At 49.2% G+C, this 18,741-nt stretch overlaps 1 protein-coding gene across 7 annotated transcripts in view; it reads right to left on the bottom strand.

Moving 5' to 3' along the window:
* The window catches only part of Clmn (calmin), a 104,243-nt gene that overhangs the window by 28,991 nt on the left and 56,511 nt on the right, over window positions 1–18,741 (bottom strand). For all 7 annotated transcript variants that reach the window (XM_057782204.1, XM_057782211.1, XM_057782206.1 and 4 more), the window contains exons 2-4: window positions 12,014–12,075; window positions 7,317–7,412; window positions 4,459–4,542 (exon numbers count right to left, since the gene is read on the bottom strand). In XM_057782204.1, the coding sequence (XP_057638187.1) occupies window positions 4,459–4,542; window positions 7,317–7,412; window positions 12,014–12,075 (242 nt within the window). The remainder of the gene's footprint in view (window positions 1–4,458; window positions 4,543–7,316; window positions 7,413–12,013; window positions 12,076–18,741) is intronic.

The following is an 18,741-nucleotide window of genomic DNA, read 5'->3' as shown; positions in this document are numbered from 1 at the left end:
GCCCATCACAGCAAGGGACCCTGCATCTCCACAGAATACTCTACACGCCAGCCTGAGAAACTGTCTGGAGGTGGCTCGTTCATTTCACCTGTGTCTGCCCATGCAAAGATGTTCCCGATGAACCCCTAAGGTTACCTGCGACCGTGAACCTGCAGCATCCCAAGGACGTAGTCAGGGAGGTGCTTGTCCCTGACACCCACAGTCTGTACTTCGCATCTGTGCATGTGGAGGCTAGAGGCTGCTGTCCTGTCTTTCTCTATCAGGCCCTACCGTGTTTTTAAATTTTTATTTATTCACTTACTTACTTTATCTTATGTATCTTTTTGAGACAGGGCCTCACTGTATTGCACTGGTTGGCCTACAACTTGCTCTGTAGACCAGGCTGTCCTTGAACTCAGAGGTCTGTCTGCTTCTGTTTCCCAAGTACTGGAACTAAAGGTGTGTGTCACCACGTCTGGCTCTCCGCCTGATTTGTTTTTTTAAGTCAAAGTCTCTCGATGGACCTGGAACTCACTGATTTGGCCACACTGAGCTGTAGGTGTCCTCCTGTCTCTGTCCCCATCTTGCCCCGTGGGGTTGGGGAGAAATGGAAGTGCAGACACAAACCACTGCACCTGTATTTTTTATACAAGTTTTAGCTATCAAGTATCAGAACTCAGGTCATCTTAAGCAGCATGTGTTTGACCCTTAACCAAGCCTATTCTGCATTTTAACACATAGGGTTTCCTGTGTGGACTCAGGATGGAGGGCCAGCGCCTACAGCCAGCATTTCATTCTACAAACAGCATCTGATTCTGTGCTTCAGCCTTCTGCCAACCTCTCCGGAAAGGGCCACAGAGTGAGTGCGGGGAACGAGGCCGTGCAGTCTGGATAGGTCTCTCTTCCGTTTCCTCTCCTTGTTGAGCAACACTTCCCAAATGTACATGGCTGTCTTTAGGGGCAAGGGGGGATGAAGTGAGCTAATCAGAGCAACCTTTCAAAACCCACACTGCAAACTTCATCCTAGGACACTTGGGGGAGGAAAAACGTAGAAACATTGTCATCCAGCAGTGTCTCTCTCCACTCTCCCTCTCCATCATGGGTTGTTAAACTGCTCTGGCTTAGGTCTCTGATCTTATCGGTTTATTGGGGGCTCTGACAACCCCAGTTAGGCCTGGGGTAGCTTAATTGAGGCTGACTGCCCAGCTCCCTAGTTGATGGGCCGTTCACAATCGCTGCCAAGAAGGTAATTGAGACAACACGGGCTCATCGCCGGCAGACTGGAGGCCAGGAAGGAAGTTGTCAATACTGAGAGGAACATAAGCCATCAAACTCAGAGCCAACATTCAGTCCGTACTCCTCTGCCATCACTTGCCCCACATAACCAATCACTTGTTGAGGCTCTCTTGTCTGCTCTCCTACCCCCACGTCCCTTCTGGAAACATCCTCTGGTTTGCAGGTTATAAACCATTCCAGTCCAGTGAACCGCAAGTGCTTAAGGGACTGCCATCCACATCTTCAGTGCGTAGCCCCCCTTAGAGGAAAGAGCCTTCTTCCATTCTTGGGGATGGCCAGACGATAAAATCACCACTCTTCAGATCTCCAGGGACAGTGTCCCCTAACCCAGCCTGTTCTGCCACACTGAATATCAATAAGTCCACTGGGTTATGCGATCATCCTTCCTGTTCTGGGAGCTGGCAGGTTTAGAGAGCTGACTTGGGAACTTTCATGACAATGGCTTCCCTTACAGAGCATTGACTACCGCAGGTAGCTTCCCAAGTTAGTTCCATCAATGCTCTCAATGTCCCCATTTCAGAGGTGACAAAGCCAAGGCTTGGCCTGAGTAACCTAGTGGAGGTTCCATAGCTGGTCCCATGATGAGGTCATCTGCAACCCACGATTGAAGGGAGGGATGGAAGGGTGCATGCTGGCTGGTCCTGGGACTCCAGAACAGCAGGTTGGGTTGCTGTCTGCACCTACTTCCCAGCTCTGGGCACTGCCACCAAGGACCCAACAGAGCCACTGAGGCCTGCTCTTCCTGCAATCCAGGCAGTGGCACAAAATGGGACAAATAAGTCTCCCTAAATAATTCTGTGTATTCTGGGAATGGGACACAGCATGCCTCTGGGATGTTATCCTGTCCCCTCTCCATCACCAGCTTCCTCCTAGGAAATGGAACCAACGAGGGACTGAGCTAACAAGCATGCATGTTGGGATACTTCCAAACGTTGTTATAAAAAAATTAATAAGAGGGAAGATGGGGTTAGTGCTCCAAGCTGCTGCTAGAGCAGACAGCCTGGAAAAGGCTCACGTGTGGAGTACAGGAGGCCAGGTCTTCTCAATCTCAGCCATGCTGTCCCGTGGTACCACACATACTTAGATCCATCCATGGCAGGAACACCGCCCCCCATGCAGATCCTCAGTCCACATAGCCTCATCTCTGTGGGGCCTAGGGCCCCATTTCATGCCCTGGAGTGTATGTTGCCTATGTTACCTATGTGAATGCTCTTTCTTCTGGATCCCAACCATCTCCAAGGCTAATGGGCATCTGACATAACGTATTACCTGATTCTCCCCAATGCTAGGTATACCCCAGGCCCACAAAGACACTTGGATGGAAGCCTATGACGTACCTGGGTAACTGTGACCAGGCTCACCCATGTGGCATTAACAGTAGGAGACCATCTCACAGTCAACTAAGGCAGAAGGAGAAGGGGTAACCTAGGCAGTTGCTCGAAGACCTCACCCATCTCCTCAGGAATTCAGAGGAAACACTGCTTTGGGGAAGTAAATGCTAACAATGGAACACGGGTGAGCGGCGTCACAAGTTAGTCACCCAGGGAAGTGGCAGAAAATGGCCACCCAGCCCTTAACGGGGGTGGGCACACCACTTTCTCGACAGCCCTCTGAAGAAAGTTCTGTTTCGGAGCCTTCTATTTAGAGAGGTATATGACTTCCCCATAGTCCCTAGAGGGGAGTGGGGAGGCCAGGATTGAAAACTGAGGCCTAGTCACACTAAGGCAAAGCTGATCCTCGCTCAAGTAATGGCTGACAGCGTCCCTGAGCCCAAAGAGGGAGCCCTTAGGTGAAGCTGGGAAGGGCTTGTGTTTTAAATGGCTTCCCTGCGATGAGGTTGACATTGTTCAAGCCTCCCACTAAGAGCATTCGGTTCCGTGGGTCTGGTGCGTTTGCAGACTTGTGTGAGCACCACTGCAGCAGACCGTGGACCACAGTCATGATTTCTGGACCCACCAATCATCATCCTGCATCCTCCTGCCTCCCCCAGACCTAAGCCACTGCTGATGCCCTGCCTCTAAAGTCGTTTCTGCATCACGGAAATCTCACATGGACAGAATCATGCAAGAAGCGCCCTTCATGTCAGTCCGCCCGTCACTCTATCCTGTGTTTGAGGTCCTATGCCATCACATACCCCAGCACCAAATTATTTTTCACAACCAAGTCATATTCCTCAGGAGTGCTGATCCTCTGTCAGCTGATAAACTACTGGTCTGTTTCTATCTTTAGGCTCTGATACCAAAGGTGCACTGGGGTGTTTTGTGGTCATCATGCTCTGAACCTTTCACGTCCAGGTTTTTCTCTACTGTGTGATGACTGGGAAACAGAGCCCACCTCCTCTGTGGTGGTGAATGTGCTCCCCATTTCACTTGCCTCTGGGCTGTGGCTCAGCCCAGGCTTGGTACCTACATCATCTTGCGTGGGATGCTGCTGCAGTGGCAGGCACCTTCCCAGGCTCTGAGAGCATCCGGAAGCAGCAGGGCAGGAAAACAGGGTCACACCTCTTCCCGCCCTTCAGCGGGTTCTGAGATGATCCAGGCTTTCCCCAGGCTCCATCCTAGACTCTCTGGGTCCCTTCATGAGCTACTGGACATCCCTCAACCAGTTCCCTTTCTGCTGAGATAGCGCACAGCTGCCTGTCTTACAAAACAGAACCTCAAAGGAGCCACATCTTGGGGTGATGCTTCATTCTGTGTCGACAGGTCAGACAAGCTGAAGACTTTTTACCCAGATCAGTTCAGAAACAAACCTAGTGAGAGGGGGCTTTAGGGTTGTCAGCCCTTCCCACCTGTGAAGGACAAGAAACAGTTCCAAATGCAGATCCAGAAATCTCCATGACAGAGCCAAACTGCTGCCGTTCCCTCTGCCACACTAACCACCATGTCCTCAAGTTCCAAGGCTATGTATAGTCTAGCAATCAACCTCAAAGCTCTAGAAACCATACAGCTGCCGGTCTTCTCTCAGACTGCCTATCCATAGGCACAAACAGGGTGGGCAGGACGTTGGGGCCACATCCCAGAATGTAGCTTCTCTGAATGACTTCCCTAAGCTTGGGAGGGGCTGGCTATTTCCGCTTTCAAGCCTTTCCACACACCCCTCAACACCATACCAAACTTGAAACTTCTGCCCTTTCTCCCCAGGGCAAGCTCGCATTGCCAAGACGGACGGGCTTCAAACACTTACATTGCTATCTTCTAGAAACTTAAGTGCTTTTGCTATGTTGTTCAACCGAAAAATACGATGTGATGAGGATTTGTATTCATGCAGCTGAAAAACAAGAGAAGACACCACTAAGCAGGCGCCAACAAGATAGCAAGCGCCCAGGACCACAGTGACGCTTTCATTTATCACTTGCTCTTTGGAGAAGGTTAGGGATGGTGTTGAAAACACCCACAGAGGAGACATCCAAATGCCTGTGACACTGGGATCCTGGCACTTGACTCACTGGAGTCTGTGAAGAGGGAATCTCAACACGGGACAAATGTGTCCAGTGTTCTCTCCAGCCCTCCCCCTCTAGGGACCTGCAGTAACATGCTCTCATAGCACACGTGACTCTTTGCTTAGGGAAGCGAGCTTGCTGTCCTCATCGCGGCTCGGCTCAGATCCCCAGCAGCAGCAGCAGCAGCAGACATGGCTGGTTTCTGGCTAAGAACTTTTGCAGCTGGGGCTTTGGGGAGGATGCACAACGGCCAGCTGCAGATTGCAGCTCCATTCCGGCCAGCGCGAGCTCTGCGCAGAGTGCACAGCGAGCTCATCTCCGGAGCACACACATGCCAATTCCACCAGAAAGGACCTACTGTGCTCTACTGATGGGCAGTGGAGGACTCAGCTTTGCTGAGCTGCAGGGCCAAAGGTCAAGGCCATGGAAGTTGTGGCCATGTGCCCTGGCTTCAAAGTGGGAGTCTGTCTACCAGGAACGCAGAACAAGGGGCTGAAGTGTGCTTTCTTACAAAGCTTTTGGGGGACCCTGCAGCTTGACTGAGACCTGCTGAGAATGCCTCAGCACGCTGTGAACAGCTTCCAGGACTGAGCGCACTCAACGGCATCTTTTACTTCCTGAGTATGAATGGGGATGACAGACCTCAACCATGCAGATCAGAGGAGAGCTGTTTGTGTGTTTGGTTGGTTGGTTTTCGAGACATGGTTTCCCTGTGCAGCCCTGGCTGTCCTGGAACTCACCATGTAGCTCAGGCTGGCCTCAATCTCACAGAGATCCACCTGCCTCTGCCTCCCGAGTGCCAGGACTAAAGGAGTGTGCCATCGTGCCAAGCAAGAAGCCATGCTTTTAAAGTCAGGTCCAGAGCCAGCGTGGGCTGTGTTGTGCGGTATCTGTCACCGCACGTGCGAACAGGCACAAAGGACCACCAAGGCCAAATCAGACACTCAAGATGGAGCCAGTTTCTCAACTTAAACACATCTGGCATCTAAAAGAAGGAAGATTTTATTGTTGTCTATGTGGGTGTGCGTGCACAGGTACAGATGCCAGCGGGTGTGAGCTACCCGGTGTGGATCCTGGGAATCAAAATCCAGCCTTCTGTGAGAGCCATAATCTCTGTTAACTGCAGAGTTATTTCCCAGCCCCTGTGACAGGCATCTTGGACTGGATCACTGGCAACCTTGTGGGGGAAGAGGAGGCACATCCAACAATGCCTGGGAACATTTTTGGTTACTACACTAACAGGTATTCCCAGCATTGAGAAGTTACCTCTTCTTAGCCAACAACCATGGATGGTTTTCCCTAAGTCTCAGCCGTAACTCCGGTTAACACAATGCTTAGTCCGGTAACTTGATCCTTCGGTTTCAATTCTGAACCATCACAGGCTCACTGAAAACACTGGGCATTTGCCTAACAATGTAGGTTTGCTTTAAAAACAAACAACAAACTGGAAAAGATACCGGTCAGCAAGATGGCTCAGCAGGCAAAAATGCTTGTCATGTAAGCCTGATGACCTGAGTTCAGTCCCCGGAACCCACAATGGAAGGAAAGAACTAACTTCCTCTGACCTCTCCATATCCACTACACACTATTCCATGTGTGCACAAATACACAGTAATAAAATAATAATAAGAGAAAAGGGGGCTACTCAGTTACATATGTTCATATGTAACTCATTTTCTTTAAGATTCACTTATTTTTATTTTATGTATATGAGTGCATGTATGCATGTATACCATGTGTGTGCAGTGTCTGCAGAGGCCACAAAAGGGCATTTGTAACTTGAACTGGAGTTACAAATTGTTGTGAGCTGCCATGTGGTGCTGAGAATCGAACCTGGGTCCTCTTCAAGAGCAACCAGTGTTCTTAACCACTGAGCCATCTCTCCAGCCCTCATAACACTCTGTTTATTTTAAATTTATTTGTGCATATGTGTCTGTCACATGTGTGAGGTGCCCTCAGAGGACAGAGAAGAGTACTGGTACCTTCTGGAACTGGAGTTAGAGGCCATTGTGACTGTCTGACGTCGGGGCTGGGAACAGAACTCAAGTCCTCCGTGGGAGTAGAAGTGTTCTTAGCTACTGAGCCATCCCACCAGTCCCACACTTCACATGATAAAGGATGTCACCCTTCAGCATTTCCTGAAGCTGAGGTACACTCTGTCTGGATGTGTGCATACATTTATACCTGATGTCATGGTTACATCTGGGATGTTCCCCCAAGACCTACACACTGAAGACTCCAGGTGCTACTGGCCGATACACATCAGCCTATGCGGCTACTAGCTGGTGATGGAACCTTTAGTGGGTGGGGCTTGGTGGGAGGAAGCCAGGTCTTTGGAGTTGTGCCCTTGAGGATAACATTGGAATCCTAGGTCCCTTTCTTTTTGCTGACTGCTACACATTCGTGTGATGTTCTGTCTTTCCTCGGGCCCAAAGCAACAGGACCAAGTGGCCATAGCCACTTCTGAACCCACGAGCCCAAACAAACCCTTCTTCCTTTAAAAGTTGACTTGGGCACTTTGTCACAGTGATGCGAAGCTGATGCCCAGATGAAGACGAAGCCTATAAAGTACTTCCTTTTGTACTTTCCCCAACACACATACCAGATTTCGCCCGGAGAGGACTTCTAGCAAAGCCATTAGGATTTTGCCATCTTGGATATCAACGAATAGGTCTGTAACTTCTAGAGGTGGGTCACACTGTAGGACAGGAGGAAAAGAGACCCTTTAGTGACCTGGGTGGTCAAGAGAGAAACTTGCAGGGCTGTAGACATGGCTCAGCAGTTATAGCAGTAGCTGCTCTTCCAGTAGGGCCCGGGGTTCAATTCCCAACACCCACATGGCAGCACGCAGAAGTCTGTGGCTCCAATTCCAGGGGATCTGACACCCTCACAACAATGCACGTAAGAAAAAGTTAAATAAATTATCTTTTAAAAAAAGAGAGAGAAACTTGCAGGCAGAAGGATCACCTGAGAGCCAGAAGTCCATCGCCCTGGAAGGGACCTTTGGCCAGCAGGTGTAGGACTGCTTCGCACAAGAGATGTACAAGGGAACGAATTAAGAGGCTTTGGAGGGCCCCCTAACATGAGATCTCAGATCCCCAAGGCTGGATCACAATCAGGCTTCTATCTGAGGAGAGTAAGAAATGGCACGTCCCATATGTTTCCAAAGCATAAGGGAATTTGGGGTCCAGGGTGATGAGAGCTCAGTTGATAAGTATCTGCTGCTGTACCAGCATGAGGAACTGGGTTCAAGCCCCCAGTGCCCACACAGACAGTTGTTATCCCAACGGTGAGAGATTGACACAGGGGGACCCCTGAAGCTTGCTGGTCAACCAGCTTTGCTGAATCAGTGAACCCCAGTCCCACCCAGCAAGGGATGCTACCTACAAAAAAACAAGGGGGGTGGCTTCTAGAAAACACAACTGAGGTTAACCTCTGGCCTCCACAGGCTCCCATATTCTACCTATCTACATACATCAAAATAACACACACACACAGATACACAGACGCATACACACACACACACACACACACGACTTCTGTTAGGGCTCATGGAAAATTACCTAGTGCAAACACTCACTTTTGATTTGGGGAAAGGGAGGCACTAAGAGGCTAGGTGATCAACAAATAGCTATTTGGTAAAATGCAGTGTCCTGCATCTGGCCTTGAACAATTGTAACGGCTGTAATGGAGATCTCTACCCAACAGTGGGTCAGAAGCCTGCATTCTTGAGCTCCTGTAGTCTTGGTGAGAATTTCCCCTTACCTTTTGTCCAGGTTAATGGAGTTATTGGATGCTTCATGAACCCTCAGGGACAATGAGATGCAGTGCCCCTAGCTAACTGGAGCAGCAGCAACTCTTCCCAACACATACCCAGGGGTGAGGAAAATCTCAATACAATGTTAGCTGGGCCAGCACCTTCTCCTCTGGGAAAGCTTCCTTCCTTCTGTGGCCCCTTGGTGGGATCATGTTTTACTGGTTAAGGAAGGTGGCATTTCCTCACCCTTTATATGAGTCCTAGTCTGCTGCCCCAGTTAGCCAAAATATAGGATGAAGCTATCTACAGGTGCACAGAAAAGGGCACGCTTCAAGGGTTTCAGGGAGTTTGAACCAAAAGGCAATGTGTTTTCTTTGCAAATCCTGCAGCCTCAGCCACATTCCAAGCCTGGCAGACTGCTTCCTTTTAGGAGACCCCAACCAAACACCCCTGATGAATGGGCTAACAAAATTTCCAGTTAGCCGCCTGACAAGGGTAGAACCTGACCTGAGGCTAATTTCCATCGGCTGTTCCTGGAAGGGCCTCAGCATCAAACAGGACCTTGGCCAGAGTCCACCGCTGGACGGCAGGGGGTTAGGCTGAAACCACTCCAGTCCAAACACTCCCCGGACCAACATTCCCCAGGCTTCAAGAGTCTGCTACGTCTGGAACCACAGTACCCCTCACCTCCCCAGGGCTTTCTGCATGATCGAACTCCTTCTGTAAATTAAGGAATTTTTCCAGAAGCCAGAGACTCAGTAAATATTCCTGACAGCCTTCAAATTGCAGTTAAGCCCAATTCACCAAGGACTTCCTAGGTTTCCTTTGCATGAAAGGCTGTTTTTAAAAGTCTCGGGGCTGGAAACAGGGCCGTTAATTTCTCTCTGCTTATTACACATCGCTTTCAGGTGCTGTCTGATTTATCCTCAGAATGGGTGCTACATGCTACCTACCTGCTCCACCCCCCCCCCATAAAAAAGGGACAAGAGCAGGCCTGGCCAAAAAGAGTGTCCTTGACATGACAAATGCATATTCCAAGAGGTTCACACTGGATGGCAGGTAAGTGTGGGGCATTTGTTACACGACTCTCGGCTCTTTTCAGTATTTATTTATTTTTACTATAAAAAGAAAGACTTTCTGGCTCTACCCTGTCCCCTGCTAGGAATTCTCAAGCAGGCCGACATGCACCAGGCATTAATTTAGGGCTCGCCAAGCTCAAAAATGGGGACTGGTTTTCCTTTTTTGTCCTCTCAAAACCCCAGTAATGTTTTACTTAATGCGCAATGCCAAAAATGCGCCCTCAGCCAAAACAACCAGCAAAGGATTTATCATGCTTCAAGTGTGATCCCTTGTCGTTTTCCATCTCGTGCCCAAGATGCTCATGGGGGATGTGACAACACCATGTTATCCATTCTGAGGGAGGGACAGGGGCTCAGGAGGGGCGGGACACACGTGCCTGCTCAGGACACAGCAAGTGTGAAAGAGAACGGGTTTCTTCAGGCCAGTGGTTCTCACCCTTCTTACCGCTACGACCCTTTAATACAGTTTCTTATACTGTGGTGATCCCCCAACCGTAAACCATTTTCATTGCTATTTCATAACTATAATTTTGCTAATGTTATGAAGCATGATATAAACATCCGATATGCAGGATGTCTGACATGTGACCCTTGTGAAAAGGTCATTCAACAACCGCACGCATGGGGTCGGGGGTGGGGGTGGGGGCGCAACCCACAGGTTGAGAATCACTGCGCCAGGTCAGCAGTGGCTATGCTTTTACCTTTGAAGAGGAGAGAAACACTTTAAATTTCCTACAGCGGTGGGACAGCCAGCTTCCAGAAGACAGGGAAGACCGTTGGGGGGGGGGGGGCGGGTGTGGATGGAGAACAAGAGAATATCCATAGGGAAGAAGAGGTGGTGTTGGTATAAGAAACATCAAACCATCTTGCTTTCTCTCAAGATAGTCTCATGTAGCCCAGGCTGGCCAAGGACAACCTTGAACTTCTCATTTCCCGCCTCCATCTCCCAAGTTGCCCGGATTACAGGTGGGTACCACCACAGCTGGCTTATGCGGTGCTGGGGGTCAAATCTAGGGCGCTGTGTATAAGCAAGCACTCTCTCAGCGGCTCCCTGTCCTCAGCTCCACAGATCAGCTTTCCTGAAGTGTGGATTTTCTTGCAGCCTCGGGAAACTTGGGATAACATATTCCCGGGGCCTACCGGTCCAGTCTAACGGGCACGGGGAGCTCGCATTTCTGCAGGCTTCCTTTCCTTTCCTCACTGAGCGTTGATCACCTGCTCACCCCTCCTCCTCAGCTCCTCCTGCCTGAGACTGCATCAGCTGCCTGGATGCTATGTGTGTGGAGCAGACACAACAGCAAAGTCAAGCTGCATGACCAAAGAACGCGAGAAAGAGAAGAGCCTCTGAGATGCTGTAGAAGAGCACCTGGGTCCTCAATTCTAACAGTCTACTGTGGGCTATAGGAGGACTCAAGGAGACCCGGCAGTGTGCGGCATGACACAGGCTGCCTGATGCGGAGTGTGGCTCGTTACACGTTAAAGAGGCTTTGCTAAAGGATGTTCAGAGCTCTTGCTCATGTCAGTTCAAAGGGCTATTGACAGCAGCTAACAACCCCAGAGTGGACAGCTGGATCGTATCTGATGTAGGGTGACGGCCTTCTGCCCATGGAAGCCCTGGAATTGCTCAACATGGAATAGCTTCCATTGTCCACTTATGGATTTTCCTCCCTGGCTACGTGGGTAATCACAGAACAGCTGTGTCTGCTCTCTGTGTCTGCTCCACATACTGAGAGTGGAGAGTAGTGAGAAGACCCCATAAAGATACAAATGCACAGGGCTGGAGAGGTGGCTCAGAGGTTAAGAGCACTGCCTGCTATTACAGAGGTCCTGAGTTCAATTACCAGCAACCACATGGTGGCTCACAACCATCTGTAATGAGATCTGGTGTCCTCTTCTGACCTGCAGGCATACATGTAGGCAGAACACTGTATACATAATAATTAAATATTTTTTTTTAAAAAAAGATACAAATGCACAGAGCCATGGGGTGCACTTAAGCCGTGGGGATGGCTTAGTGCATGAAGCCTTTGTCATAGAATTACGGGGACCAGCGTTCCAATGCCTAGAACCCAGATGTGGTGGCATGTATTTGTAATCTCATTGCACCTCAGTTGAGATGGGAGGTGGAAATGGGAAAGCCACAGAAGCTCATGGGATGGCTAGCCTGGTGTGCATAGCAGTGAGCAAGAGACCCTGTCTCTATAAGGTGGAAGGCAAGGATTGATACCTAAGGTTGTCCTCTGACTTCTACATGTTTACATACATGAACATAGACATGTCCACACACATACATACTACACAGTACACAAAGTCACACACATACAGACACACACAGACACACACACACACACACACACACACACGGGGCGGGGGGGGGTCATATTTCCTCCCTGCCATTCAACAGAACCACCAGTGTAGTTGTAGGCGAATATGTGACCTACCCGCTCCCAGACCCCCACTTGCCTTTTCCAGGTGTAGGTTTATCCATCGCGTAAAAGTCCTCTTCTGCACATTTTCCCTCTCAACTGCAAACAAAGAAATGCTGTTAGCCAGGGAACAGAAGAAATGTGAGCAAAATCCTGCCCCACTTTCCGGGGAAATTGCATATGGACAGATGGCAGACTGAACCCTGCAGGGTCCCTGGCATGAGCAGAACTTCACAGAACGGGCCCACCGGGGGTTTATGCAGTACCTGATCCCCGTTTTCCAGCCCAAGATTGAGTCTCTACGTAACCCCATGAATTCAGACTGATTTTGAGTGTCCAGCCACCTGGCTGTAAGGAAAATAAGTTCTGGTGGAAAATGCTGTGGTCACACAATCCACTGAATCTACACAGCTGCCTAGAGGTAGAGGTACAGAGTCGTGGGATGGGGAGATGGTTCAGTGGGCAAAGCCCTTGCCAGGCAAGCGTGAGGACCAGAATTAGGATGCCCAGAACCCAGGAAAAGGCAGACACAGCAGAGTGCATCTCCAACCCCAGAGCACCTGTCCTCATCCTAGGCTGGGATAAAGACAGTGTTAGGGATTCGGGTGGGAGCTCTGGGATGTGCTGGGGTGTTGAAGAAATAGTCTCCCAGCCTTAGGGTCAGACTTCCTGTCACCTTCCAGTTCCTTGTGTTCAGGCCTGTCTCCCACCCCTACTTCCGCTCAGCAAGCTGAGGATGAGAGGCCCACTCCCAAGTTCACGGAGGAAACCTGGGGTCCTGCATACCATGGTAATGTACCAAGTGCTTTTGAGATAGGGTCTAGGATGGCTTCCAACTTGGGACCCTCCTGCCTCGGCCTCCAGAGTTCTGCGCATGTCATCGTGCCCAGTTTTGTAGCGCTCACTTTTAGAGCTAGACTAGAAGATTCTGCAGGCACCTGCTGCCTAGCCGTGGTGAATGGACAACTTTAAACCATGGGGAAAGTAGGGGATAGCACTCCCTCACGATGTTCCTTAGTAAGAAGTGCTCATTGTGCGGGGGGGGGGGGGGCGCTGCCGCCCATCAATTATGATCTGGGCCGCTTCTGTTCATTTGTTTATCAAACTGAGATCTTATAAACCCTGCCCCTGCTAAGGAAAAACTGTCCTAAGGATGGATGAAAGGAAACAGAACTGGGAATCATCTCAGGTCCGCCCCACATCCGCTGTCGCTCTGGAGATGGAAAGTGTGTTTTCAGCTCCGTCTCTCCCAGTAACCGGTAATAGCAACAATGACTTATAAGAAATTCACTGAGCAGGGCCAGAGGAGATGGCTCAGTGGGTAAAATGCTTGCTCTGTAAGCATGAAGACCTGAGTTCAAATCCCTGGTGCCTGTGTAAAAGCAAGGTGCATCACTGTATTTCCACAACCCCAGTCTGGAGAATCAGAGAAAGGTGGATGCTGGGGGCCCTTGGACAGCCAGCCTAGATGGTACAGCAAGCCCCAAGTTCAGTGAGATTGTGTCTCAAATAGTGTGGAGAGCAATAGAGGAAGATATCAAACAACCTCTGTCCTCCACATGTGCACATCTGGGTGGGTACACACCTACCCACATACATGTTTTATACATACCCCCATATATATATATATATGTATAATATATATATGTATGTATAATATATATATATTAGACACATACTTGTTTTATACATGACACTGACACATTTATATATGCACATGGGTTTTTACATGCACACACACACACACACACACACACTCACTTAACAGGTGAATAAACTGGGCCTAAATGCCCCACACTTCTTCCCCCTCCCTCCTGAGCTCTGTGGTCCAAGGCATCCCAGACCCATCGAAGACCTAGGTTGTGAACCTCTGATGGTTATGGCACTAGAATCTCTATCTTGATACATGGTGACCTACGGTGGCCGCCACCTCAGTGTCCAGCCACCACGCCTCTCAGGAAACTTCCCGGAGGTGCTGAGGCAGACAACTTCTAATTTACCTGCAGATTACTAAGCTCTGGATTTCAGTATAGTAGAAGAACATACTACAGACTCCGGAAGACACTTCATACTCCTTTAGCAAGGAGAAAATGAGAGCCAATTTGTCTGCTGCCGGAGAATAAGGCTTCGCTTTTGCTTTTCCATAACGACTACAGTGCTTTTTTGGCCCTCGGCCACATGATTAGGTAGATAGTGGCACCCATAAATCAGATTTTAATATTGTGCCTTTCGTGCTTTTTAATTGAAGAGCCAGCAGACAGTAATTACGCATGTGACCGCCTTCCTCTCCTTTGTCTCCTTCTCTAAAGAAGGTCACTGACAAGTAGGCGTGCCATTTAAAGCTGTGATCCCAGCAGGCTGTGCTTCCGGGAGAGGGAAAGGAACGGTTGACAGCAATAAGAATTGAGACAAGGAGGCACTTGCTGAGATGACTGAGTCCCAGAACCCCAGAGACTGCTGAGAGCTGGAGCGGCCCATCTCAAGCGCCAGTTCAGAAATGTCCACTTCTGGACCTAGATCTGTCTTGTTCCTTTTGGTGGCTGAAGTTTTCCAGGGTACTTACTGGGTTGCCATGCCTTGCTCAAAGGACATTGTGACTACTTCTCATCTGCCACTAATAGGAGTGACACATCCATGTGCAGCTTTGCACCAGCACCCAGGCACACAGCTCTTTGTGCACAAGCAAGCAAATGCATTTCTCATCCTTAACGGCTCCAAATGGGGCTGCTGGGTCTTAGTGGTAGGCACATTTAAAATTTTAATGGCCACTTCCAAACTGCCCTCCCCAAAGGCTGCCCGAGTTTATACTTTCACCCCCATCTGTCTTTAAACAAGTTTATGGGGATTGTAAAGTATTTACATGCACACATTCAAACACCCAGGTTTGCTTCTCCAGCTGGCCTAAGAAAGAGCAAAGCACAGACCCCGAAACAGAGAAGCATTTAGTAAGAAGGCTGAGAGAGACCTCACAGCTGAACCATGTGTGGGGATGCAAACGTGAACATGGGTGTTCATGCCTTACATATCTACCCACCTACCCACCTACCTATTGATCTACAACCGCACAACCTCCCCCATTCATCCATCCACCCAACCAACCACTTACCTCTTCCCGTTCCTCCATCTATCTCTTCACCTACCCATCACCTACCTCCCCACCTATCCACCTGCCCAACAGGGCATCCACTTACCCACCCAGCCATCTATCTGCCCGTCCATATCCACACACTCGCCCATCCACACTCCCAGCTGATATTTATACAAAGATGACTAGACATTGGAACAACGCCAGGCCCTGTGGGTAAAACCAGCAATGAATAATTAAGTATTCACAGAATCTGCACTCCAAGAATCCCGGCAAGTGGGAAGGAGAAACAAAGATGGCATGTGGTACAAATGAAAGGGAGAATAGAGTAGAACAGCCAGGCTTACAGGGATGGAGAGCGCTGACTTTGCATCCCATAGGGTACTCTTCTGGGGCCCTACAGGAGAAGAGGGACACAGGGACTCAGGCTGTGTATGTATTCAAACCCTGCTCTGATTCAGAACCAACCTTGAGTTGGCTTTGCTTCTGTCCCCAACAATCCCTGTGGGCAAAGCTGAGCATAAATCATCTTTTACAGGCGGGGTATAGTGATGACGATGGCTAGCAAGGGACAGTCAGACACAGTCACAAATAGCGGACAGGCTCCAAACTAAAACTGGGACGCATCACCCAATCCACAGGAGAGAGTCTGAGGAACTCCAGACTACCCAGCACAACCACTTCGTGGCACACTGTACAAGTCTGGGCCAAGTTCTCACTCTACGGAACGAGGACAGCCATGTCCACCTCCGAGGAACGCTACGGGAGCGCGTGAGGTCATCCCTGGCAGCCGCTGCCTCCAGGCCAGTTTCCCTGGCCCCTGGCTCACACAGCACACCCTGGACTTAGGGATTTTTGTCTGGTGTCCCGACAGAGGCCCAGTACACTTGCACGGCAGTCTCCATTTCAAAATGTGGCCCCCTCCTGCAGGCATTCCTACTTCGGGCCTGCCAAGACTCCATAAACTTTATATAGTTTCCATAAATCCAACGGCCCCTTTTTTCCTCTCACGTTGTAAAGGAGTAGGAAGCTGTTTCTCTGGAAAGGTCTGGCCTGAGCACGGAGTGGCTGTGGGGCCCAATGTGGGCAACAATGAAGTAATAACAACGCTGTAAAATTGCCATCCCAGCTCCGCCTGGCCAGTGGGGGTGCAGGAGGAGCAGGCAGGGGGCAGAGGGAGAATTCACCAGGCCCAGGACCCCAAAGACTAGGCAAAGGAGGGCAGGAGACAGGGGAGGCCCTGCTGTCTAGCCCAAGGCCACAGCCCCAAATTCCCAGATACCAATTCTGCCTCTGGCTTGGCTAAAAACAGATTATCTGAAAATGGAAGATGGGACATCCCTCCCGTCTGCAGGCACTGAGGGTAGGCAGGCTTGGGAGCTGGTCGTCACTGAGAAAGGGACATATTCTGGGAGTTAAAATAAATTCCTTCAGACATAAGAGTGGTTCTCACCCCTCCGAAGGAAATTTCTCTTGGCAGTAGACAGAGAACCACAGAAGACCGCAACCAATCACAATGTAAAGCAGTGGAGTCCAGACCCAATGGATACATCTACAATTCACTTCCCCACCTAAGGCCCAGGGACCGCTGTGGGAGACAGAGCAGCAAGAGTGAGAGAGGCAGCAGGTCATAGAGTTTGCTGTTAAATTGTCTCCTAGGAACATGGGAAGCTACAACCATAAAGTCTCGTGGCCATGACTGCCAGAACATGAATAGAACAGGGACATAACACAAGACATGCTACCAAGGATATGGGGGTGGGCATGGGGGATCCCAGGAGGCCTCAGTCCTACACAAAGAACTACAGACAACTAACGAATGTCAAGAGGGAGGAGAAACAGTCTCCCCCAAGGTAAAGTACACCAACTGGTTATCCAACACCAAATGGTCAACCCTGAAAACACACATATAAATAATATTGTGCAGACTGAGAAAAAGTTGTTTTACGTATTTAAAAAATCTCTGTGTGTGTGTGTGTGTCTGTGTGTGTCTGTGTGTGTGTGTGTGTGTGCAACAGCAATTAATGAAAAAAGAGGCTATGGATTTGAAAGAGAGAAAGGTGAGGTATTGGGAGGGTCTGGAGAGAAGAAAGGGAAGGGAAAAATAATGTGATTATACTAATCTCAAAAAATAAAAGAAATAATTAAAACAAAAAGATTCCTTCGCATTTATGGTCTTTTTGTCTCCGTGGTCATATTTCTCCAAAACTTACTTCACATACAGCATTTCCTCTGTAACATATCTGTTCTTCCCAACCTGGGGGAAACACTTGAGAGCTTTTGCTACTTACAAAAAAATTACACGATCTTGAAAGCGAAAACCTCTTTAAGTTTCATTATGCCCAGAGAAAAGATAGACACATGCTATGTGCATATGCAGTTAACATGTATGGATCCTCACTCAATTTCAGTGTGATGAGGGATGACTCAAAATACTACCTACGCTCACGGACAGGGCCCCTGGGTGACGGTTAAAATGATAATTTCTGAGCTCTGTTCAAAACTTTAAAAAACACTTTTATTATTTTTTTAATGTATAGTGTCTGTGCACAGGTGAGTATGGGTGCCACTGGAGACCAGAAGAGGGCATCAGATCCTCTGGAGCTGAGGTTATAGGCAACTGAGAGCCAACTGACTTGGATACTGAAAACCACTATGGTCCTCTATAGGAGCAGCAGGCACTCATAACCACTGAGCCATTTCTCTAGCCCATGTTGATTTTTTTTTTTTGAGACAGAATTCCAAAGATCCCAAATTGGCCTTGAACTCCCTATGTAGGATAACCTTGAACCAAGGAAAAGGGCATTCCTGCCTCACCTGACACCTGCGATGCTAGAGGTGGAACCCAGGGTTTCATCCATGCGTGGCGAGTAATCCACCAACTGAATAACAACATCCTCAAACTCTGTTCAAGACCCCAGACTCACATGTTCTGAGGCAGGGCCTGGGAATCTGCACATCATCTGTTCGGTGGCTAAAGAGCCTGCATCTTGGAAGAAGAGATAATCACAGATGGCATCTTGGTCTTTGGGTGATGCAGGCAATGCTAATAGGTGTGATGATGGGAAAGATCGAGAAGTTTCGTACCTGGTAAGTCGTACCAGGGCCTTTAAGGCCATCTGGCTCTCCCAAGCCCATAAGCTCAGGCTTAATTGCCATTTAAGCCAATCCAATATGAATTGAGGAACAGCTTGGATGCACCAGGCAAGTCTTTCCTTATTCACCCCTTAGATCTGATGTTGATGAAGATGGATGTCTTTATTGGTGAGTCTGAGAGGTCCCTTGGCCTGGGGTGAGGGGCGGTGGACCTAAATAATTTGTAAGGAGATAGGCTTTGAGGTCAGAGGCACTGCTGGACAGAAGGAAGGAGATAAGGGGGACCAGCTATAATGTCCTTGCTCCATTTGATGTCCTGAGCAACCTCTATGGAGGCAGCTGGGGGAAATGAACTGGGCTGGCACAGGACAGAGTTCAGAGGGAAGACCTATAGTGCCACGTGGAAGACACAAATGGGCTTTCCCCCTGCCACAGGCAGAGGAAGAGAGATAGGAATTATGGAGTCTGCCTTGTCACTAATATTTGGGTGGATTTTTTAAAGTAGCTGGTGGTAGAGGCCATGTCTCCTGGATAAAAGCATTCTCAGTTATAAGCCCAAGACTTTCTGTAAATCTGTCTTAAAG

The sequence above is a fragment of the Chionomys nivalis genome, chromosome 10, assembly GCF_950005125.1.
Source record: "Chionomys nivalis chromosome 10, mChiNiv1.1, whole genome shotgun sequence".
NCBI classification, from domain to species: domain Eukaryota; kingdom Metazoa; phylum Chordata; class Mammalia; order Rodentia; family Cricetidae; genus Chionomys; species Chionomys nivalis.
The sequence above is the reverse complement of the archived record's forward strand: the minus strand, read 5'-3'. Positions and strand labels throughout refer to the sequence as shown.